General features: G+C 34.9%; 1 protein-coding gene and 1 pseudogene across 1 annotated transcript; one reads left to right on the forward strand and one right to left on the reverse strand.

Annotated features, from left to right (window-relative positions):
• The first annotated feature begins 11,927 nt into the window (after window positions 1-11,927).
• LOC113291082 lies at window positions 11,928-15,705 on the forward strand (annotated as a pseudogene).
• A 254-nt stretch (window positions 15,706-15,959) lies between these two features.
• Window positions 15,960-20,112, reverse strand: LOC113288412 (protein trichome berefringence-like 7). Its single transcript, XM_026537435.1, has 3 exons — window positions 18,865-20,112; window positions 16,897-17,064; window positions 15,960-16,498 (listed from the first exon to the last, which is right to left on the reverse strand). The coding sequence occupies exons 1-3, from the start codon at window positions 19,683-19,685 to the stop codon at window positions 16,204-16,206; spliced, it is 1,284 nt and encodes a 427-aa protein (XP_026393220.1). The 5' UTR covers window positions 19,686-20,112; the 3' UTR covers window positions 15,960-16,203.
• Window positions 20,113-26,635: the final 6,523 nt, after the last annotated feature.

The following is a 26,635-nucleotide window of genomic DNA, read 5'->3' on the forward strand; positions in this document are numbered from 1 at the left end:
AAGCTTACATTTTCCGAGTCTCTTAAAATGGAGAATAACGTGGAATCATACATATTGAGAAGGCATATATGAAACTGCTGAATAGACGTGCTAGTGTTGCAATATTTGGCGGACTGAGGTCCATTTTTTGCCAGCTAACTAAATATTAGCTACTTTGTGCTCATTTTGCTTGGTTTTTTATTTATGTTTTTCATAATTTTATGCTGATAGCGGTGGGGTTGTGATAGATTTTTCAGTTTGGTCTGTGTTAGTTTTGAATTAAGTTTTAAGCACTGAACAACAGTTATCAATATTATTCACCTGGTTAACAATTCTACTTCAAATAATTTCTTCCCTAATCCTTTCACCGTGTCAAAAGTAATGGATTTTTTTCTTTCTTTTCCAGCAGCAGACTTAGGTCACTACCACCATATTCACCTTCCGATATTAAATGGGCTTTTTATACCAAAAGATGCATAGGTCTCATCTCTGTGCCAACCAGTAGTAGCAAGTCGATCAAAGAAGAAAAAAGAGAAACGGATGAATGACTCATTGACTACAGTAAAAGTCTGTCGCCTCCAAGGTCCAAAATCGTAGTATTATTAAGGCGTTTTTAACTGATGGTTAAAGCAGTATCGCATGCAGAAACTGAATCTAGCCGTTACTCCAACAAAAAACAGCACAATGCCTTATGAAGCTTGATATTATCATATATCCGAAGGACAAAAGCAAGAACCCCTCCTCACAGGACACTATTTCCCCTCTCTAAAGTCTACACTAGTTCGTTTTTACTGTTTACACACCACAACCAACCATTTCTATCTCCCTTCAATCTCTCTAGCTCTCCCCATCCCTTCTGGTAGATAACTTCGCATACCAAAAAAAATGCCTTGTTAAATCCTTTAAACAATTCCCAGAATATGATTTACTACTACTTCCCGGCAAAAAAAAAATATTACTCCTAAAATGCAAATCTAAAAAAGTTCAAAATAGTCAAATTATAATCTTAGAATAAATACTAATTTGAGTTTTCTTTTCCTGCTTAGTAGCTTTCTCTTTTATAATGTACTCCCTCCTTCCCACTATTAGATGAGCTATTTGGTTTAAAATCTTGTCCCACTATTAGATGACCTATCTTATTAAACAAAAGGATATTTCTAAAATTATCCTTTTGATGGATTATCGTTATCATAAGAAATATGTGTAACTTGATATTCATGTTTATATTCGTTATGTAAGTGTTTTAAAATGATTTCTAACGGTACAAAGTTTACGAAAATGTATGGTATAGTTTGAGAGATAAATGATTTCTAAATTTTATAAGATATATTCACAAGGGTATGGTTGTAAAAAATAATTAAAAACACTCATTTTATTCCCTGCCTTAAGAATTATGCAAACTTCAACTAGCTCATCTAATAGTGGGACGGAGGGAGTATTTGTACGTGTAAGATTGATGCGTAATTTAATCTATTTTTGTACTTCTTCTTGGCATAGGCAAATGAAGGCTCCTGTGAAACAACATGATGCTGAAATCAATACTAGCTATGTTCCTTAGGCCTATTCCTATGCACATGCCAAAAAAATGGTGTTTGCCATGCGTCACTATGGGAAAACCAATAAGCGACTGAGTTTCTATCGGGCGATATTCATAATATCGCCAGCGACATAGTTTGTAACACTGGCGATGTTATTTCTCTCGAGCGATTTAAATAATACCGCTGGCGATATTATGATTATCGACCAGTAGTTATTTTGCAACGGCTATTTTCCCCCCAATGGTTCCTATTTATACACACTTTTACTTCTCCAGATAACTCACCCATACTTCTACAAATATTTCACCAATTTCCTTTCCTATATTCTCAATTTTAGATTTCATAATCATCAATGTCGAGATTCAATGAAGAGAGGAATATTATTATTAATCGGTTCAGAATACAGCAAGAAAGGTAACGTAAGAGGTTGCAAGAACTTGATGATGAAGAAGCTGAAGATAATAAACTAATCGAATTTTGATGCTTGTACATACGAGCCAAATACCAAGAGTTCCAGAACCTAAAGAAGTATTATCAAGAAGATATACGTATCGAGGGAGGGAATTTTACCACCAAAAGCTGATGCACGATTATTTTCTTCCAAATTGTGTGTACTCTGATCAAAATTTTCAAGGTCGATTCTGCATGCCTCGTCATCTGGTGAAAAAGATTATTGAAGACCTTTGTCGAGTATAAACTCAATTCAATTATCAGTTTGATGCACTGAATATTAGAGGTCATAGTCTTGAACAAAAAGTTACTTCGGCTTTAAGGATTCTAGGTTATGGCACTCCAGCAGATGCGAACGATGAGTACCTTCGTATGGGTAAAACAACTTCTTACACTTACCTTTCACTGTTCTATGAAGTAATGATTAATCATTTTGGTCCAACTATTTACGAAAACCAACCGACGAAGATGTTAGACAAATATTAAGGGAGAATGAGGAAAGGGGATTCCCAGGAATGCTAGGTAGTCTCAATTGTATGCATTGGGTATGGAAAGGATGCCATGTTTATTGGGATGGTCAATATAAAGGTCATTATCCAAGACCAACAGTTATCCTTGAAATTGTTGCTTCTTATGATTGTTGGATATGGCACGCTTTTTTGGTCTTACGGGTTCACAAAATGATATTAATGTTTTGCACAAGTTGCCTCTGTTTGAAGATTTGAAGTATGGAATTTCTACATCTGTCTGTTTCATGATCAACGGCCATCAGTACACTCATGTCTATTATCTTGCGGATGGTATCTACCCAAAATGGTCCACGTTGGTTCAATGCTACCGTCAGACTCCTGCTGGTCCATTGGTCCTTTCATACCGATATTTTAATGATGCCCAAATGGCACTGAGGAAGGATGTGGAACGCACTTTTGGAATTTTGAAGATGAAGTTCACTATCATTTGTGGCCCATATCGTGGGTTGAGTCCTCATGAAATGCACAAGACTATGCTCACTTGCATAATTCTTCATAACATGGTAATTCAGGAAACCGACATGATTCAGATTGGATTAACTAGGATGATGAAGATTTGAGGCCGGAGATTCGACCAGAAAGAGGCCTCCCTGCAAGGAATTATGGTCAAATGACTAACTACATTCAGAACCGTAATTTGTATGACCAGTTAAGAGATGATCTGAGATTGAGTCTTTGGGAAGAGCATGGAAGATGATTTTATATATTTTTCTTAATGTTTTAGCTTCAGTATAAGTTATGTTATTTATTTTTCTTAATGTTTTAGCTTAAGTCTAAGTTATGTTATGTATTTTTCTTAATGTTTTTATGTACTGTTATTTTTCTAATTAATAAACTTCAACATTTATTTCAAACTAATACATTAATCATTTGATATTAGAATGCATAACAACGTATCAAATTAAAACTTAAACTTAAACTTAAAACTGCTACATTAAACTAGTACATTCATCATCTAGAGGAATTATTACATCAAACTCATCATCAGTTCTATCATCATCATCATCATGGTTGTTGTGCTTGCTTGCTTGCTTTTCAATCTCTGCTTGAATCCTGTCAAATTCAATTTGCCATACACATTTTTGTTAGGCGTTCATAATTGAGGTGTTAGCTTGAAGAATGTTATGATTTTCATAGTCAAACCCAAATTTTTCTTGAGAAAGACGACTTTTCTTACTCTCCCGGTTTTGAAATTTCCTTTCAATGGATCTTTGCTTCTCGACGGTCTTTTGATGTTCCATAAACTCCGCCATGTTAAATTCTCCGGAACTCCCTCCTTCTTGAGCTAATTTTCTAGCCAGTTTTTCTTTGTTCCTTCCTGGAAGTTTTCCCTTATTATTACCATCAACATAATTATTGAAAACTACGTTGGAATTTGAGCTTGTAGGGATATCTGGTGAAGAATTTGATGGACCTTGTGAGAATGGTGAAGAATTTGGTGTTGACAGAGAAGAATTATATGGTGACCTTTCAGGTACTATTTGATTATTTGCCAAGTAATCTGGATTATATTTGTTCAAACCCTTCAAAATATGATAACAACTTTCGAAAGCGAACTGTATACCATGTTTACGTTGCCAATATGTACGAACCTCTCTTTCAAAATCAACATCAGTCTGACCACTGTCCTTGCCTTTTCTCTTGGCTTGAATTATTAATGCAACATAAGCGGCCACTTCCCGGTTGATTACATTGAAGTGTTCTGATAATCCTTTTGTATCATGACCATTGATGTTCATGGTTTGTTCTTCATATTTTTGAAATATATTATCCCACATGGTGTTACCATGTTGTTGTGCACCACCGATACAATCTTGGGTAAAAAAAACATAATTACGACAAATACATTCATCTTCTATCATGCTGTATTTTTCACCACGGAATCGGTTCTTCTTACCTTTGCCTTGAGTTTGTGCTTGTGAATCCATTTTACAAGAAAATATATAATTGTAGAGGAGGTGTGATAGTTTTAGATTGGAAAAAGATTGAGAGATTAAGAAATTATATAGATATTTAGAAATTCTGGTGTGAGTTGATATGAGTTTGAAATTAGGTATTTATAGAGGGAGGAAATTATAGTCGTTTGATACGGGACTGATAAGCGTTGATCTTACTATCGAGCGAAAGCTTGACCATCTCTGGCGAGTTAATGACCATCGAGCGACCGAGACTCTATCGCTCGTTGGAAACTCTGTCGTGTATGCCTATATGCCAGGAAAAACATATTGTCATATGAGTTTGGCAGTTTGACATACCCATAGTGGGTGCATATATGCCAAATATCATGTTTTGGCATGTGCATAGGAATAGGCCTTATGGTTGTATTTTTCGAAGATGCAACTCCCATCAAGCAAATTTCTGATTGCGGGAAAGGCTAAACGTCATCCTCAATCATTAAGAAGAGATTTCTTTCCTGTACAGGACGTCGTGACACTTTTATCAGACTTGTTCGTGGTAAAAGGGCTCAGGAATGCTATTTGATAGTTTTATCGCGAGCAAAGATGCTCAATCCATACACACTGCCAATATTAAAAGACTACTCATTGAGTACCGATGGAGAACGAGCTTCCTAGGTTATTGAAGATTTACAAAAATTTGGTTATCTTTGTCATTTTAGTTTTAGAATCTGCTTTAGGACTCATCGCGTTGTGCTCTTTTCCTTCATCAGGGTTTTATCCCTTTGGATTTGGGTTTTCCCTGTCAAGGTTTTTAACGAGGCAACAAATGCGTGTCCAACACCTTTCGGTGGTTTTATCACTTACCTTCTATTGTTTGCGCTTTACTTTTTATGTCACGGCTGCTAACACCTTAAGTTAGCTTTCTAATGAAATACCTTGTTCACGAAAAAAAAAATCATAGAATAAAAGAAAATAACGGTCAATAAACTTTAAAAAGTATTAAATTTATGCAATGAAACTAATAGAAATTAGGTTGATAACAAAAAAAAAAATCTTCCTATCCCAGTAAGATTTTAGTAAAAACATTCGAATCTCGGCTGCATCAATTTTTATTTTTTTTGTTTTGTTGTCAGGTTATTTAACATTCAGTGGCTCAGCTGCACCATGAGGTTAGTGAAAGAAACCCGAAAATGCTTCCTATCCCCCATAGTTGTCCATCAAAGTTATCCCCGTTACGTGTCACATAACTATTGGTTGTATATCATAAAATGGACCCCTGCTATCTCCACGGAAAGGGAATTGACAAAATCCAAGGGCCTAAATCATGACACCTATTGGGGGACGTTGGTGGTGGATGATAGTTGGGGAACAGGGCTTAATTGGGGGCCATAGATTTTAATTGGGGGCCTCACCAATTTTGTTTGCACCTCAAAATTTTCAGGGTGTATCAATAGTAAAGTGAAAATACTATTTTACCCCTTATTTTTTAAAATTACTTTAAAAATCAAAATCAATTTTTTTTTCTTCGAATTTTATGTTTGCAAAAAAAAAAATTCTGCTCAAATTTATATGAAAAAGCGTCATGATTTTTTTTTTAAAATAACGATCCTCACGAGTCGTCATTGTTTCAGTGACGACTCCAAACAGTTGTTATTGTTCCAAAAACGACCCTCAGGAGTCGTCATTGTTTCAGTGACGACATTAAACAGTCGTTATTGCTTATAAAAGAGTCGTTATCTTTAAAGTCGTTATTACTTATAAAAGAGTCGTTATCTTCTTTAAAGATTCATTACTGGCGGAATACATTAAAGGGTCGTCATATGCGTAGTTGAACATTAACGACTGTCTAGAGTCGTCACTGAAACAATGACGACTCTTGAGGGTCTTTTTTAAATAATAACGACTATTTAGAGTCGTCACTGAAACAATGATGACTCCTGAGGGTCGTTATTTTCTTAAAATTTTCATGACGACTTTTCATACAAATTTGCGCAGAATTTTTTTTTGCAAACATAAAATTCGAAAAGAAAAAAAACATGATTTTGATTTTAAAATTTTGCACTGATTAAGTGAGATTACCACTAATTAGATAAGGGGTAGATTAGGCATTACCAAAATATTTGGATAAGGGGTGACCCAGATTAGGATTGGATGACCTTCTTTGTCCTCTAATGGGAGGCCCTCAATTCATCGGTGTTGGGGAAGTGTAGCAGCTTGGAAAGAAACCCACTTTTGATACTCTAGCTAGTTAGCAACTGAATGATTGACTACAGTAAAAGTCTAGAACTAGAAGAGAGACGGTCGTGCATGTCTGTAGGCTCCAAGGTCCAAAATCGTAGTATCATTAAGGTGGTTAAAGCAGTATCGCATGCAGAAACTGAATCTAGCCGTTACTCCAACAAAAACAGTACAATCGCCATTTCCATCTCTCTTCAATCTCTCTGGCTCTTCCCGTAAATGAACACCGTTTCATTTCATTCAATCAGAAGCCCTTTTGCTTTACCCTTTGCACCACCATCCCTTCTGGTAGATATTTTCACATAATACTATAATTTACTACTCCTAATATTCAAAATAGTCATAAACTTAGTATAATCTTAGAATAAAATAAAATAACAGTCAACATACTTTAAAAAGTATTAAATTTCTGCATTGAAAATAGTAGAAATTATGTTGATAACAAAAAGAAAAAAATGTCAATTAATTTTGTTGGTAACACAAGGAGCTTCAATTCTTTTGTTGATTCAAGAGTAGAAACATCAAATACTACAAGAAAAACGTTATGTTTGGTTTCAATATATCCCCGAACCCGAAATACTACTTCTTTAGTCCACTAAACCCGATCCATCTTAATCCCTGGTCCAGCGGGACAAACAATTTAATCGCTAGTCCAAAAAGGTTTGAAAACAGTAAAATTACTGTGCTAACCCTAATAACACGCGTGTCAGAGTCACAAACAGATTAGGCAGAGAGAAAAAACACGCGTTATTCAGTTTCTCCTAGTTTTCATCGACCTTTTTTAGTTTTCATTCTTCTTCATCTACAATTTTTCATTCTTCAGAGAATACAAAAATCAAAACTAGGTCAGTTCATCTTCTTTATTCAAAATCGAGATCTTCTTCTCCTAAATCGAAAAACGAAATCAAAAAACAAACCAGATCTGTTTCGTCTTCGTCAAAACCAAAACCAGGCATCTTCTTCATGATATTCAATTGAAAGTTTCCAATCGAAAAAACAAAATCAAAACCAAAAATGGTTACCAATCGAAAAATTAAACAAATAATTACGGAAGTAATTGTGGAAGAAAGTGTTTCACGCTCAAAAAGTAGAAGAAAAATTGTTGATGATTCAAACAACAAAAAGAAAAGCATGCTTCTAATTCACCAACAGTACATAATATATCCAACAACAGTTTATGTTTTTTTTTTATGTATCACATGATTTTATGCTTTCATGTATTACATAAGGTAAAAGATTTCATACATATTAGTATGTATTACATTGTTTTTTTTTTTTTATGTATTACATGCTTTCATTCAGTAAAAATATTGGTATGTAGTGCATGTTGCTTTCATGTTTTTTTATGTACTAAATGGTTCCATGCTTTCCTAAATATTGGTATGTATTGCGCTCTTTCATAAAAAATGTCCTAAAAAAAGTACATGTCAATATGTACTAGGTAATCCCTAATTCATGCTTTGAATAAGTATCAGTACATATCAACATGTACATATGTATTAGGTACATATCAATATGTATGCTACCTTGCAAAAGAAATAATATAATTTTTTTTGAGCTTATTGATATGTATTGATTGTGCTTATTGATATGTACTGATGGAGAAAACTGATTTATGATGATTGGGTACTAACAATTTGTCTTTGACCAAATGAACCTGTACATATTGATATGTTTAACTCTGTGCTTTCATACTACTGATTCCTTTAACCTTTCATTGTATTTGATATGTAATAATTAATGCAATACTTAGATTCAATATGTACTAGGCAAACCCAACGATACATAACAACAGGTACCATGTAAAAAAACCTAATTTATATATGTTTTTGATAGTACATATTGATATAATTAACTATCTATTTGTGTGTAAAACATCATTTATTCTTGAATATAAGAACTAGTACATGTTGGTATATACTGTTGTTAGGTACTGTTTGAACCCTTATTGATGCAAACAGTACATATCAATATGACCTGTTATTTTGCTTTATGATGCAAACAGTACATATCAATATGACATGTTATTTTGCTTTATGATAAAACAGTAATACCAACTTGAAAAGAGCATGTTATCTTGTTGTGGAAAAGAGCAACATGGTTAGTGTATGAGTTGTTTAAACACATACTATCTATGTTGTTTAAACCCAATATAACAGGTAATACCAATATGACCTGTTATCTTGTTGTGGAAAAGAACATGAACATGGTTAGTGTATGAGTTGAAATGAATAAGCGTTAGCACATATCAATATGTAGTGTTGTCGAACATATACTTTTGAAGTACATATTCATCAGTACATATCACCATGTATTTGTTGATGTATTCTTGTTACTTTGTTTTCTTATAAAATACCCTTGTTGATTATGCATGTGATATGAGAGAAAAATCCATATGTACTGGTAAAAATTGCAGTACATATTTGGTTCTACTGTGAATAACCGGATAGTTTTTGATAGTGTCAACTGCCAGTACGTATTTGTTTTCGCTAACTCAACTGCAAATTAAATCATACGCATCCTACTGATCATATATATTGTTGGGTACTAGATTACATATGTGATGTTGACATTACATATTTATCAGTACATATCTTCATGTACTGATGGATACAAATTACACAGATACTAGGTGCATATCAACGTGTTATTGTTACTTTGGTTTCTGATAAAAAATGACTTCACATATCCAACTTCGAGTATTCATAGAAGAAGAAAAAATGACTTTAAAAAGCCAGAATTTTCATGAAGGCAACTCTTTATCGTCATATGTTTTAACACAATGTTAGCATTTTATTCTTTCTGTATTACTTTTATAGCCTCGTCAAAATCATAATCAACACAAATGATATATGCAGGCACCGTAGATGGAGGGGAATCTGCGGTATTCTGGGTAGTATTGGCTAGGTGAGGCTGTTGATGAGGAGCTTAAGAAACTGAAATTAAAAGATAATGGGGCAAATAAAGTAGTAGGTTCTGCTACTAGGGTGCTACTCCATTGCTGACCCCTGAAGCAAAATCTGAAATCTCCCACTCCAAAAAGGTATGTAGTGCAGGTTGCTTTCATGTTCTTTTATGTACTAAATGGTTCCATGCTTTCCTAAATATTGGTATGTATTGCGCTCTTTCATAAAAAATTTCCTAAAAAAAGTACATGTCAATATGTACTAGGTAATCCCTAATTCATGCTTTGAATAAGTATCAGTGCATATCAACATGTACATATGTATTAGGTACATATCAATATGTATGCTACCTTGCAAAAGAAATAATATAATTGTTTTTGAGCTTATTGATATGTATTGATTGTGCTTATTGATATGTACTGATGGAGAAAACTGATTTATGATGATTGGGTACTAACAATTTGTCTTTGACCAAATGAACCTGTACATATTGATATGTTTAACTCTGTGACTGATTCCTGTAACCTTTCATTGTATTTGATATGTAATAATTAATGCAATACTTAGATTCAATATGTACTAGACAAACCCAACGATACATAACAATAGGCACCATGTAAAAAAACATAATTTATGTATGTTTTTGATAGTAAATATTGATATAATTAACTATCTGTTTGTGTGTAAAACATCATTTATTCTTGAATATAAGAACTATTACATGTTGGTATGTACTGTTTGAACCCTTATTGATGCAAACAGTACATATCAATATGACATGTTATTTTGCTTTATGATGCAAACAGTACATATCAATATGACCTGTTATTTTGCTTTATGATAAAACAGTAATACCAACTTGAAAAGCGCATGTTATCTTGTTGTGGAAAAGAGCAACATGGTTAGTGTATGAGTTGTTTAAACACATACTAATCATGTTGTTTAAACCCAATATAACAGGTAATACCAATATGACCTGTTATCTTGTTGTGGAAAAGAACATGAACATGGTTAGTGTATGAGTTGAAATGAATAAGCGTTAGCACATATCAATATGTAGTGTTGTCGAACATATACTTTTGAAGTACATATCACCATGTATTTGTTGATGTATTCTTGTTACTTTGTTTTCTTATAAAATACCCTTGTTGATTATGCATGTGATATGAGAGAAAAATCCATATGTACTGGTAAAAATTGCAGTACATATTTGGTTCTACTATGAATAACCGGATAGTTTTTGATAGTGTCAACTGCCAGTACGTATTTGTTTTCGCTAACTCAACTGCAAATTAAATCATACGCATCCTACTGATCATATGTATTGTTGGGTACTAGATTACATATGTGATGTTGACAGTACATATCTTCGTGTACTGATGGATACAAATTACACAGATACTAGGTGCATATCAACGTGTTATTGTTACTTTGGTTTCTGATAAAAAATGACTTCACATATCCAACTTCGAGTATTCATAGAAGAAGAAAAAATGACTTTAAAAAGCCAGAATTTTCATGAAGGCAACTCTTTATCGTCATATGTTTTAACACAATGTTAGCATTTTATTCTTTCTGTATTACTTTTATAGCCTCGTCAAAATCATAATCAACACAAATGATATATGCAGGCACCCTAGATGAAGGGGAATCTGCGGTATTCTGGGTAGTATTGGCTAGGTGAGGCTGTTGATGAGGAGCTTAAGAAACTGTAATTAAAAGATAATGGGGAAAATAAAGTAGTAGGTTCTGCTACTGGGGTGCTACTCCATTGCTGACCCTGAAGCAAAATCTGAAATCTCCCACTCTAACTTAAAATGACATGGGTGCTGAGAATAACTAGTTGAGAAGAGCTCTATTACGATCTGAATGGATGCATTCATGGACAGTTGAAATCCTTTTTATATTCAGTGTTTTTCTTTCTTCTATATTAGTTTCTTGGAACTGAGATTTGCTGGTTGGTCTCAATTTGTTATTTACTGTTTCCTTGTATATATATCTGGAGACTGGAATTGAGAAACTATTGCTTACATTCATCTGTGAAACAGTGTTTATTACTTTGATATTCATTTTTCTGAAAGCTGTGTATTAGAATTTCTGGTTTCTAGTTTTATATAAATGATTAAAATGAAAATTACATATATTACAGGTCATGTCTGAATAAAGTGATGCAAGGTTGAGTGCGGGCTAATTTGGCCATTTCGAAAAAATATACACGTGCGGCAAGATCAAATCATTAAGATATTGGACCTCCGGATAATATTTTTAGTCCAAAATCATGAATTTGGACTAGCGGTTAAAATATTTTTATGGGTGGACTACACAGTAAACAGGTTCCCTAGAAATGGATTAACCAGTAATTCCTGGAAGTCAAATACAATTAACGTCATGCACCTTTATACTCCTATAGCCAGGAGAGAAGAGGAGGAGAAAGAGACATTGAGAGATTTGATATTCCCAGTCAGTCGGAAAAACTTAAGTGAAATGAATCCCGAGCAAGTGTCTCACTATAATCAGAGAAGGAAAAGGAAGAAGATGGAATTATCATCATCATCAACATCTTCTTCACCATTGCATTTCTTCAAGATAATAATACCATTCAAGATAAACGACTGGTAAGTACTAAGATTCTCCCTACGCTTCCTAGCAGATCCATTCCTTACTTTAACTTTCTTCTCAGCTAGTTTCAAAAACCAAATATTTCTCTGAATCAAATGAACACAATCTGATAAAGAGAGAGCTACTAGACGGGGCTATGATCTTTCTACTTTATTGTCAGATTAATATTTCACATTTCAGTGGTTCAGCTGCACCATGAGGATTCACTTTGTTAGCATTGAAAGAAACCCACGTTTAGCTAGTTAGAAATTTGAATTTGCTTTTCTTCTCTTAACTTTTGCTCGTTAACTGAATAAAAGTTGTAAAAGTGACAGGATATCCCGAATGAATTTCTTAACAAGTTTGGAAATGAACTGTCTGACATTGCAACCATCGAGGTTCCTAGTGGTTCAATGTGGGATATAAGATTGGCGAAAAGACGAGGTGCGATTTCGTTTGAGAAAGGTTGGAAGGAGATCATGGAGTTCTACTCCATTTCCGTTGGACATTTTTTGGTTTTCAGATATGAGGGGGATTCAAAATTTCATGTTCTTATATTCAACATGACTGCTACTGAGATTGCATAGCTTCCGAAACAACTTTAAGTGATCCATATTGATTCTTATAGTACTCATAGCAACAGTGAAGCTTTTCTACCCAAAGTGAGTCAGAGTCAAGTAGAGACGGTCAAGTCAATCAGGAAACTGCACCAGCTGGTAAGTTTTTCAACGTTAACTGTTTATTGCGGGTTGCTGTATGGCGTTATTAATTGTTTATTTTCTTTGCAAATGCAGTTGATGAACATGATTTTCCAAAACGACGGAAAGTGTTTGCCACAACTGTTACTACTAAAAGATCACGTTCTAATACTTCACGGTTAAAAGAATCAAAAGAAAGAGCAATAAGAGAAGCCGAGGCATTCAGATCAAAGGAGCCGTTCTTCAAGGCCATTATGCACTCATCTTGTGTAAAGACCGGAGGAAATATGGTAAGCTTTTCAACTTGAGAGCAAAGATCGATGTTTCATGATTATCTGTAAAATGCATTTAGGTAGCTTTTACTTGCTGTTCTTAAATTTGTCAAAGGTATTGGTGACATTGTATACAACAGGATTTATTGAAAGAAACTGAAAGAGCCAAAGCAAAATATATCCTTGTAAACTTATGATTTCCCATCTTATTATCCTTCTCAATGCAGCATGTACCGTTTCGGATTTTGCAATTCCGTATTTGCAACACAAAACTTCTCGGGTTACACTAAGAGTTCCGGACGGGAAATCGTGGGATGTTGGGCTAATTTTTACAGAAAAAATAAATAAAACAACTCTATCTAAAGGCTGGCGTAAGTTTGCATTAGACAATCATTTGAACATAGGGGATGTCTGTGTGTTCACATTTTCCGAGTCCTCAAAACCAACTGCAAAGATAAAGTTCAAGTGAACGACATTGATTCCTGTAGTACTGAAAGCACAAATGAAAGTACTTCTACCCAGAGTGAGTCTTCATCAAGCAGAGACGGTCAAAGCAATATGCAGCTGATGAGCATGACTTTCGGAAACCAAGGAAAGTGTTCTCCAATACTGTTTCTACTAGAAGATCATGTTCAAATCTTTTAAAGGTAACACAATCAAAAGAAAGAGGAGCACGTGCAGCAGCTGAGACATTTAGGTCAGAGAAACCGTTCTTCATTGCCACTATGCACGAAACTTGCATAAATAGTGCAAGTGTGGTATGCTTTTCAACTTGACAGCCAACATGTTTCATGATTTATCTTAGTAAATTGTTCTTATGTTTGAGTTCAAGGTAATTTTGATATGGCATTGAAAGATTGCAAGCATGTACATGGTTTGTATAAATTGTATTCCTTTTTCTTTTGGATGCAGCATGTAGTACCTGCGGCTTTTGCAACCCAGTATTTGAAACATGCAGTTATGAAGGTCACTGTAAGGGTTTCGGATGGGAGAACGTGGAAAATTCAGTGTACTACTGGAGATAACGGTAAACGTGCAAAGCTATCCCAGGGTTGGGCAAAATTCGTTTCAGACAATCACTTGAGTAAAGGTGATATTTGTGTTTTCAAGTTAGTTAATGAGGAAACATTCGAGATGAGTCTCTCAGGATGGGGAATAGTTGCCTGTGGAGAAGGCATATATGAAGCTACTGAAGAACATGTGGTAGTGCTGCAATATCTAGTAGACTGGCTTGTACACTAGTTCCATTTTATTGCTAGCTACTTTCTGCAGTATTTTGGTTTATGTTTCCGTTTTCTTACGCTAATAACAATCGAATTCTCTGTTAATCACTACAGTTGATAGTGTTAGATTTTGGTGAAATATGATGCAAACTCAGTTTCCTTAAATTTCCATTAGCATTGGGGTCAAAAAGGTAATTTGAAAAAACCGCCTTTCCTTTTTTAGGATCCCATTCTCACTAACCCGTTTTCTAGGCAATCCCCAAAACAAGCTCTATATATGTACCAGAGCCTAACCTGAGTCTTCACATACAATTTTTTTTTCTTTTCTACTGTAAATCCTTAGAAAGAAAAACCCTCTCTTCAGATGGAAAGCAGCGGCGAATGGCCTAGTCCAGTATGGCATGCACCATGGAGGAATTACAGGGTCATAAGTGGCCATCAGGGATGGGTGAGATCTATTGCATTTGATCCTAGCAATTCCTGGTTCTGTACTGGCTCTGCAGATTGCACAATTAAGATATGGGATGTAGGAACTGGAAGTCTAAAGCTCATGTTAACAGGACATATCGAACAAGTCAGGGGTCTTGCTGTGAGCACACGACAACCCTACATGTTCTCTGCTGGTGATGACGCACAAGTAAAATGTTGGGATCTCGAGCAGAACAGGGTCATTCGATCGTATCATGGGCATTTAAGTGGTGTTCAGTGCTTAGCTCTTCACCCTACCATTGATCTTTTAGTTACCGGAGGACGTGACTCGGTTTGTCGTGTCTGGGATATTCGTACCAAGATGCAGGTGTTTGCTCTCTCTGGGCATCATAATACAGTTTGTTCAGTTTTTGCTCGATCAACGGATCCTCAGGTTGTGACTGGTTCTCAGGACACTACAATTAAGTTCTGGGATCTCTGATATGGGAGAACGACGGTCACACTCACTCACCACAAGAAATCTGTGCGCGCAATGGTGCATCACCCAACAGAGCGCAGTTTTGTGTCTGCATCTGGTGACAGCATTAACAAATTTGGCCTCCCCAGAGGAGAGTTGCACCATAATGTGCTTTCCCAACAGAATACAGTCGTAAATGCAATTGCTGTTAACAAGGACAGTGTGATGGCTACTGGAGGTGACAATGGAAGCTTGTGGTTCTGGGACTGGAAGAGTGGTCATAACTTTCAGCAATCCCAAACGATTGTGCAGCCTGGTTCATTGGACAGTGAAGCTGGAATATATGCTCTCTCTTACAACATGACTGGTTCAAGACTAGTCACATGTGAAGCTGATAAGACTATCAAGATGTGGAAACAAGACGAAAATGCCAGTCCACAGAGTCATCCTCTTCATCACACACCTAAAGATCTTCGTTCTCGTTTCTAATGATATGTCGAACCTGTCTTGATATATCCTTGTAATCTATTTACCATCATACAGTTCTAAAGCTATCATGCTATTTTGCAGTTTTAATGCTATTGGTAAGTAAAGTTATAAAGCTTATTGTTTTTTACTGTCGTGCACTAAAGATTAGAACAGTATAACGGTAGCAAACAAACTGAATATAGCCATAATACTAGGTTCAACACAACCTACAATATGCATTTGAGAAGAGAACCTGACTCTTCGCTAAGACAGTATTGATTTCCAATGAAATTTTCTTGCATTATTCACTTTTGCAGACTAGAAAAGGGACAACAAAGTTCCTTTCACCACTGATGTTTCTTTTGTTGGAACAATTTTCACTAATCTAAGAATATGTACATAAGAATGGAGATGACTACAAGAACAAAAAAAAATGATCGGCTGGTTTTAATTCATATATTTCTCTTCGGAAACACAAGGGAAAAAAGAAGTAAAAGTTAAGTTACCAGTCTGTATTTGTTAATGAGCAAGTTTTTTGTCAGCAAGAAGCAATGACACCATAAACTCGTTCCAGACATCAGGTACTCCAGGAAGACACCAGTGACTACAATCAGCCACATCTGGCATGTCACTATAGGGTCCTACATGGGCGTCGCTTCGGAAAGCCCCCATAGAAGTAACTTGAAGAACTGTAACAGGAACAGTCATGTTCTTTACCACTTCTGATATGATGTCTGAAAAGGGGCTCTGGTCTCTCCCTTCGGTTTCTGACATGGGGAATTGAGTCACATTGCAGGATCTTCGTGATTGATCACTGCAGAAGTAGAAATGATTTTCCACTGTTAATTATTACCTAACTTGCAAACACATTATGAGAGAAAATATAAAAGAAATTCTCATTCAGAAAGCTTTGGTGTCGATGTCCAATTTATGTTAGATATAGGCATACAGAATCATGTTTTTCACATAGAACACTTTTGCTTCAAAATTGCAAACAAATATTTTAAAAATTGACCATTAGGAAGAGGACCTACACAATAATCAAAAGCCAAACAAAAATATCCACTCTGGCTACAAAATTGAGAATTATAACGCCACTGGTCCAAGTTAGACAGGATGACCGGCTGACAGGCTAAATAAATTTGTATAACTACAGCTAAATTTGTATAAATTTGACAGGCACGGAAAATATTAAGCACAAAGAAAAAGTACCTCCAATTAGACCAATGCGAAGGCTCAAAACTCCGAAAGAAGATCTTTGTTCTATTTGTGTTGACCGATGTCTCAACCCATGAGGCCCAAGTGTCTAATGCTGTTCTGTAAGCAGCAGTTATAGACATCCCAAGCTTTAGCGCTTTTCCAACCTGAAAATAGCAGCCCCTGTCTGAACACACATTTTAGAAACAGCCTCTAACAATATATCTACTGAGTCTGAAATACAAAAGATTTATAACAAAGACGAGCTAAATGAAATGAGCATAAACATAGTGAAAAGAAAAAAGAAAAGCATACACATGGAAAATATCGATAGTTCCCTATATACAGTTAGATATGGTGTTAGTGTTCAGTAAGCAGCAAGCATCTTTTGATGAGATGGCACTGACGAGTGTTTTTCAGATTTTTAAGATAATTGGCGAGAACTGGTGCACGAATGAATGGAGGCATGTTTTGTACGTTACATCTCAGAAAGAGTAAACTGACTCCAAGAGGGTTAAACTCGATGCATTAGATACTGAATACATTTCATACAAAGTTAATTTCCCAGAATATAGCCTACATTCGTTAAAAAGGTATCGAACTCTTCCGGTTTCCATAAAGGGGAACGCAAAAATCGCTATATAACTTCTTATGTCAGTAAGTATTAGCAGTGAATCACATTTCTCTTCCAAGTTTTTCCTAGTAAGCGAGTAGTGACCTAACATGTCCTGCTACTATCTTGTTCATGGTCTTTACTTCTCTGGTTGTTCTCAAATATCTTATCCATTATACCTCGGGCACATTGTCAGTCCTTGGGTCTTATGTTAGGGACACTATTACTATCCTTCTCTCATTGGTGCCGGACTATATGTTCTCCAGCATGTAAGATGTTTTTAGGACAATGTGATCCAGATTTACCATCTTCTGACTCGCTAAGACTAACAATATGAGGCAACCACCAGGAACAACTTCTTCAGCAAGCTTTACCTAACCACTTAAAAAAAGAATTCTTGCAGTTGCTTAATAAAATGGAAAAAAAATAAAAATAAAGAATCATTCCTGCGTGGAATTGTTACCCTTTAGACACTGACTAGAAAAGATATCACAACTTAACGTGAAGCACTCCAAATTCAAACATATGTAGAGAATAGATGTTAGGATAACTGGAGTAGCACAATCAGAAGTCAATTGAACAAAAAGATTTTCGAGCAACAACAACACCTAACTCTCAATCAAAAGAGAAAAGTCTACCTCATATAAGTATATAACCAAAATCAAGTTCAAACTTTACCACGGGACAAACTGTAGTGTCAGTAGCCATCTATTTTAAACTTGCATTTTGAATTGAGGACTAGATATTATTGTCAACAGCCTAGAAGTAGAAAAGGTATTAAGATAAACAGAAGTTTAAGTAAGCTTTTTTTTTTTTTTTTTTTTTGATCGGTAAAAAATTTGAGTTTATGTAAGCTTCTAATTACGGTTTTGCTAGTTCATGTGTATGCTGCTCTCAAACATGAAGAAGAAGCATATGGATCAAGTATTAAATGTACTAGTATATGTCAATGACATCACTGTAACAGGTTCTTCAGCTGAAATCTTACTTCACTTGCAATCAAAGATTTAGGACCCTTCCACTACTTTTTGGGTCTGGAAGTTCATCATAATCCTTCTTCTACAGTGTTATCTAAACAAAAGTATGCAACAGACTTATTAATTCGCACAAGCAATGGAGGGCGTATTAAGCTACTATCCGCATCCGAGGTACCCATGAGCCATGATTTTATAAAATTGCATATGATGTATGAATGCCAAGTTTAAACGAAAAGTTGGGGTAAAGATTATGCCATAAAGGACTACACAGTATAACATGAAAAATATTGCACAATGTGTACAAGTAATCAGATCAGCAAATACCTGAAATCTTAACAAAATGTAAGAAGACCGCTGAAAGTAGAGTGATTTAACGCGGCAGAGAAAACTTACGTGTCGAAAAGCTTGCCAGTTGTCCACCATTGTCCTGTATTAAAAATCAGAACATCTGAATCAATCCATTCTTTACTAATATCATCCAACTTATCCAACTTAAGTGTCGATCTAACTCTCTTTGGACCAATTCTAGGCACCCAACCATGCTGCACCAAGAAAACTGATCGGAAGAACTCAATCGTAAAATTGAAGGAACTGAACCGTACACCCAAAAACCGAATCTGCTTAGTAATCTTATTCCCATTCACTTCATAAATGCTTTTTTTATCTTCTATTCCAGTCATAAGCAAACAAATCAAAGACTCCCATTGTGTTCTACTCATCGAATCACCAACAAAAACAACCCGTTTCCCACGAAGTCTCTCCAAAACTACATGTACATCAAACACCGGCACATTACAATTTTTAGGCTTCCACCTCCATTTCAAATAATCGATATCCTTCCTCCCATTTGCCAAGCAATTAAACCCTGGTTCAGCGAACGGACACTCTGAGCTATTATACAATGGATAACCAATATACGGCTCCCAATTTCCCTCAAACAAATCACATGTTCCTCCTGTACTCTCAACTAGTTTCGAGTCGTTCGACAAACCATACCCATGAAAGGCTTGGGTTAGACTAGGAAGCACATACAAATAACCACAACCCATTGCTAAAACGAATGTAATCAACAAACTACATCCAACAAGTATATGAAACGACCTTGATACCCATGTCTTTCGATGTCCTCCAACTCTAGGACTCCTAGGGCTTCCAAAACTCAAACCCTTTCTGCTATAATGACCAGACAAACTCCTATTAAATGTAGCCACCATCTTTATCAATCATATGATTGTATTACTAACAACAACAAGAACCCACATCAACAACATCAAAATTTACAATTCATTCAACCAAATAAAAATTGAACCTTTACAAAAACCCAGATGCACAAGATCAATTTTTTGGATCAAACCCAGAGACATTAACTCAAATCCAAGAAAAGGGTTTCTTGAAAACTAATTGAAATCCCTGAAAATTCATCCCTTCAATACAATAGTGGATGAAGCTTCAGTTTGAGTAGCACTGGATAAAGAAACAAAGACTGATTATTATTATTATAAAAAAACCAACCTTAATTTGGATTCATTGAAAATGCCAGATCAAGGTAATGATGTGAACCTTAATCTTAGATCGGGATGTAATGATATTGGAAGCTTCTGTGAGCGTGGTGGTGGTAAAATGGCGGAGACAGAGAAGAGTTTGGTTAGAAGAGATGGGAAGAGACTGTCATATAAAAATTTGAAGGGTATTTTTGTCATTTAAATGTAATATAAAAATGTAATGGCATTTACATAATTTTAAGGTGATGATCCGATATCTGTGCCAGTGTCGTTTTGTTTCCTGTAATGAAAAAAATCGGGGATGTGTTTTTGACTTTGATGCCCCTACATCCTTTTCATTTGGTCACTTTCTGACCAAACAAAATGATTAGCTTTTAAGTTAACAAAGACGTTCATGTCCTAACAAATGTTGTTTTTGCTTAGTTAAGGATTTTACTCGAAGAGAATATAAAACCATTAAAGTAGTAATCATATAATCACATTTTTCCTATCGGAAGAAAGATCATCTGGGATGTTAGGTTAGAAGGTGAAAGTTTGGTGGGGGTTGATGAATGCATATAGTTGCGGTTGCTTGCCACATAAATAGAAAATTGTGAATGAAGTTGGGTGGGGCGATATGTAGTAAAGAGGCTTTATTATGAGCCATGAGCAACATAAAGTTTGTTGTTACTTACACAATTTTCAAATTGTGACCTAGGATCTACCCTATAAAAATCTGAAATTCTTTGAAATTTGTCACTACAACCCAAAATGTGTGCCACGGTCAGTATGTTTTCTCTAAACCAAATATGTCGAGCATTATAAAAAAAAGTGGGGTTGTTTGATGTTTGATACTTAGGTTTTGCCTAAAGTTTGGTGTAATCTCTGTATAATTTAGGGATTGGTACTTGGACTTGATCAGCGCTGACTCGGTTAACTTTGGACTTTTGTTCAATAATTATTAATAATTGTTATAAAAGTTTACTTTTATACCCTTTCATTTTACTAATATTGACGAAAAACCATCTTCTCTGTCTCTTTGTCACCATCCCACCATCACGTTTCTATGTCATTACTATAACAACCACCACCACCATCACTTTTTGCAACCGCCACTAAACTATTTGAGACGCTATTGGGTATGTTAACAAGGTAAATGCCATCCAATTTGATATGCACAAGTCTTTTCTTATTCAATTAGATGGATTACAATATATTGTTCACACTTCACAGTGGTTATAGTTTATGCGGTGCTTAAACTCGTTACAAATTATATATTACTCATTGTCCTCAATACGCACACAATCTATCACCATTCAATATCTCCATTCATCTTCAATTTAATTAGCACAAACTCAATCATCCCAACTCTTTATAACCGGATGATCTGATCTTATTTCTGTATTGTTTGTGTTATTCTTTTTCTTATAATTAAAAAATGGGTGTGTGCTGACTTCTCTCTCACATTTAACTTTGGCACAAGCCCTTAAGGACCATCCTTTTTTTATTAATTACTTTGTGTTAATAAACAAAATAAAACGACTTTAATCTATCTAGCAGTATAACAAAGATTTCGTTATAATTATTGTCCTGCTTAATTGAAATTGTTCAGATGAAATATTCCCATATTTCCTGCAACCTTTAGCCTCTATACACATATAACATGTAAGGGCCACCCCACTAGTTGTTGATTAATTTTGAATAATTGGATGCCCAAAATTCTTACATGATATCAGAGCAAGGCCTATAGTGAGTGGCTAAATTAAATGTCCAACCGTATGTGATCCACATGTTAAAAGAATTAAATCTCTCTTATATGTGTAGGGGAGTATTGGGATAAAATAGTTTGAATTGCATATAACCTCTAGCCTTTATACATATATCACAATTGGTTTTGAGTTGGAAGTCCCGAAATCTTATAAAGAGATCTCCTTACAGGTACTAACATAACAATAAGAACTGAATTGACATAATAAACCATATTACATTTGAGGCATGTTCGGTATAATCAATTATTATGTAATTACTTAAAACTTACATCTCTAGAAGATAAAAAGTTTCCTTCGCTCTTTCTCATAAACTTCTTATTCAACACAAATCATACGATAAATAATGAATTTTGTGTGAGACTGAAACTCCAAAAAAATTGTTGACCTTCCTTTGTACTTATAATCGATTAATTTTCATATTGTCCATCCCTCATACCAGTAAATGTATTATTATGCATTTTCATATATGCTAAGTTCCAATGTGATAAGTCATGAATATAAACATTAAGAAAGGTTGGGGTGGTGGAGGAAATTGAAAAAGCTATTTTTTAAAAAAAAAACTACACGCTCATTTGAGTAGCTGGGAGATATCATTCAAAAAATTGTCTTCCTGAATAGACATGTTTAGGCTTGCTTTGCAACAAGCACACCACATTAATCCTATAAAAAATAAATTTATTTATTTATTGTGATAGAATTATGGTGAGAGTGGGAATAAATACGGTGCTTGTTTTCTCTTTTACATACGATTTAATAAGGATGTTTTTGACTTTGATGCTCTATCCATGCCCAAAAATATTAGAAATCAGAAAGCGTCTTTTTTTTTGTCTCTTTCGTCGTTACCAACAAAATATTAAAAAATAATCTATTTGTCCCATAAAATTTGATCTTTTAATATTTGCACCGTTTCTAAGGAAACATGAGAGAGAAATATGAACATAAGGAAATATTTTTTTAGTATACTTTTCTGTATTAAAACTTCAAATCAACAAATCTCACAAACTAAAAGACGGATATTGCTAAATGTTATATGGTTGCACATATTTTTAAAGGACATGCACAAAGAGCATAACATGACTAACAAATTCTCTATATTTCTTAGAGAAAAATTTAACAACACTAGATATTGTTAAGGATTTGTTTGGGAAAATAGCATGTGAAAATCAAAAAGATCATTTTTATGACACAAAAAATTAAAAGAAATTGACCAATTTTTGTGGCACAGAAGGAGAATTTGCTAAAAAGGAAGGTTTTTTCAGTTAAGGATTTTACTGAAACAGATGTTATCACTAAAGTAGTAATCGTATATGTAACTCTCGCACTTTTCGCACGCTCATGCTTAAAGATGCGTCACTGAACGAGATGAAGCTTCATGTCAAGCTTTGTGTGTCGTTTGGGGCATGTTGGCCCAAGACAGAAGCTTCATCACAATAGTGTATCACGTCAGTGGAAGGATGGCCAAGTGCGACCAGAACTTGTTATGCGTCACTATTGTGTTATTTCCTAAATTCGTTGTCGCGAAAGCAGCTGTACTTGGCATATGGAAAATTCTCCCTCATTTTGGAAAATTCGTTGTCGCGAAGCAGTGTTGATTGAAGGTGCATTAAATGGAAATGCACCAATAAGCTTAGCCGATATAACATAAATGACGTGAAAGCGTCCTTATGTCGTATTTATTACTCGAGAGAGCTTCATGATGCGTAAGCATTATCATTATTGCACTACTAAACCAAGAATGCACCACAATGATGTAAAATGTAGGGAAATTGAATGATATTTTGCACATATCGGACTAGAAAATACATACTTGCGAGCTAAATGACCCAATGATGCACACTCTTGTGCTTATCTTGCGAATTGGCCTATACAGACTAGGCTATGCTTGGATTTTTACTTGCAACACGAGTTAACTTTAATTGCTTTCCACAAAGCTGATGAGCTACGGTCAGTGCTTGATTCCTTCAAGGTACGTAAAAAGGTATGTAGGTAGCCGTAATGAGTTGCAACATTAGTGATCCAACACCTTGTCACTTATATCATATAATTGTAAGGTGATTGTGAAATTGTGATAACTCATATCATCTGGCTCGACAATGCAGTACAATAGATGATTATTGTCATACTTGATGAGGTAAGTTGAAATCTATTTCATGGGTGATCATACTTGTCAAGTCGTTCGATATGACAATTGCAAATCGGTCATTGCCAAAGAAGAACGCTAAATCAGTATGCAAATTAAAGGGATTGCATACGCACTTGCATCACGAGGATGATGCAATACAAGGATGGCATGATCCTGACTGATCCACCCTTTTCATGAACAAGATCAGTGCATGCTTTCAGCAATACCGTAACAAGATAAGGAAGCTGAAAATATGCTTGAAATGTCCTATATGTGAGTCCAAGGAATGACTTATGCCTGGAAAAAACTCGGAAGCTAGTGATGCAAGCAAAAATGCATTAGCATTTTCCTTTATGTCCTTGCAACCTTCACAAAACAATGGTAAGTTGGGAAGGTGTGAAACCTACGTTTGAGAGAAACAAAATCTCTTGTTAGTGAATCTACATTTTTTCCGAGTTTTCCAAAATCCTTATTATTGGATAGAGAGTTTCAGAAAATCCTTAAAATTCCCTGTTATTGATGATTTGAGTTGTTGATAGATTTTATATGAGTTTGTAGTTGTTGATAGTTGGGATTCAAGGGATAGATTTTTTCGCAATGACCCAAAATTTGTATGTTGACCTGAAACATGTATTCGATCCAAAATTTGTCATTACGAAAGAAATCTATCTCGTGAATCAGAACTATGTATAATAAAGAAAAAGTCGCTATTGTGCTCATGAAATTAATACCGCAATCCAAAATTTTCCCCGCAGTCTAAAATGTGTGGGTGTCTCAAATTTTACCTAGTGACATTAAATATATCATATACACTATCTTTGAATTGTGACTCGGAATGTACCTTATGAAAACCCAAAGTGCTTTGAAATCTGTCATTATAACCCAAAGACAAATTTTATCCCGCACGATTTCGTGGGATGACTTTTCGTTCAAGCGCTTTCTAAGACGTTGGATTATCAAATAAACGGTTGGATAAGAATTTTTATACATTTTCTCACTGGTTATTCGCATTCAGTCCAGGACTCATCACGGCCCCCAAAGGATTGAAGGTTTTCATATCTAGGTTTTAGATGTGGGACATACCTGATCTAACGTCTTAGAAGCTGCTTGAGCGGAAAGCCATTCCACAAAATCATACTCCCAAACCTCAAATGTGTGCCACGTCCAATATGTTTTTTGTGAACCAAGTTTGTCAAGCATTTTAAAAAACTGGTTTTATTTAATGTTTGATATTTAGGTTTCATCTAAAGTTTGGTATAACTTTTGTCCTACTTAGGGATTCGTACTTGGACATAACTTTGACCTACGTTGACTCGATTCACTCTTAACTTATGTGTAACATTTATTAAAAGCATTATATAAAAATCTAATTACTATAAAAGTTTATTGTTATACACTTCCACTTTACTGATATTGACGAAAAATGTTATGTTTGGGAAACCATCTTCTATGTCTCTTTTTCACCGTACCTGTCACCTCCGTTTTCACCACCATCACATTTCTATGTCGCTACTGCATCATTTCAGTTTTTTTTAATGGGAAAACATCCATCCAGTTCATTTACCGATTTTGGTAGTGGTAAAATTTTAACGAGTTTTTCGACCTCAAACACGTTTATCAAATTTATAGTATCCCACCTCCCCCTAATTCTCGACTAATGACTCTACCCTACAAAATTTTAACTGATTCGGGATTTCAAAAAGACAAAATCATATTATGTAGCCAAATCACCCTACTAATTCTAGTTTACATCAATACAAAAAGCAATAATGGGATCTTGAAAAGATCTAATCGAGTTTTTTGAAAATCAATAACCAAATCAGGTAGCCAAACTAGTCGAACAAGACTATTTTGTATTACTGCATATAACAGCAACGAGATCCTGGTTGGATCCAACCCAGTTTTGCTAAGGATGGGTGAATCAAAGTTATAACTGTTGGAATTTCAGCTTCATAATCAATATACTTTATCCTTAAACATGATTATATAGCACTCATAAGCTGAAATCAAGAATTAACCCTAGTATCTACATGCTCTATAACAACTGAAATAGGTATGAAATCAATCAAGATTTCATGTCATTAGCTGAACATGATCACTAATAATAGCACACTCAACACTTATTTGTTTCTTAATTGATTAACATCAGTAAGAGCAGAATAGAAGCATGATACATAATTCTACAAGTGTAAGAAGAAGAAAACATAAATCATCAAGTAATTAAGGGCTGAATGACTTAGCTTCTACTTCTATTTCCTCTTACTTGATTAATGGCAAATCAGAATTTCTGGTTATATATGAAAGAGGCTAGAAGAGGGCTTAGTCATTACTTTAGTAGCTATGTGTCATCCAACCTGTCCATCATTATTTGGATGACACCTCATTAGGTGAGTCATGCTTAGTTAATATGACACCTAAGAAATATTAAGCTAATCTAAATTCCTTGATTTAACTCTAATAATTCCTTAATCTGGCATATACTTAATCCATATTAGATTAGAACTAAACCTAGATTAACTTAAGCTAAGCCTGATTTGTTGCTAAACCAACCTAAAGTCTAACATTTCCCACTTTGGTTAGCAACAAATTCTTTACCGAAAACTGCAAGCTTAAGATAGAAGCATGTTATAATTCGACTATGAAGACCTATACACCATTTAGAAGATGCATACGCCATTTCCATAACCAGAAAACTAAGACGTACAAAAAATCTTAAGATAAAATTTAAGCATTCAACTGATCTTTACAACAAAGATTCATATACTTTAAAATTGAGTATTCAAAATGATCTT

Source organism: Papaver somniferum, chromosome 6 (assembly GCF_003573695.1).
Source record: "Papaver somniferum cultivar HN1 chromosome 6, ASM357369v1, whole genome shotgun sequence".
NCBI lineage: Eukaryota > Viridiplantae > Streptophyta > Magnoliopsida > Ranunculales > Papaveraceae > Papaver > Papaver somniferum.

Bases quoted from the DNA above. Each gene is read 5' to 3' on its own strand.
- LOC113288412 (XM_026537435.1), bottom strand. From the start codon at position 19,685: ATGGTGGCTACATTTAATAGGAGTTTGTCTGGTCATTATAGCAGAAAG. The intron at 17,065-18,864 runs GTAAGTTTTCTC...GTGTTCAGACAG, and splicing joins ACTGGCAAGCTTTTCGACAC to GGGCTGCTATTTTCAGGTTG. The intron at 16,499-16,896 runs GTACTTTTTCTT...CTACTTCTGCAG, and splicing joins TCGCATTGGTCTAATTGGAG to TGATCAATCACGAAGATCCT.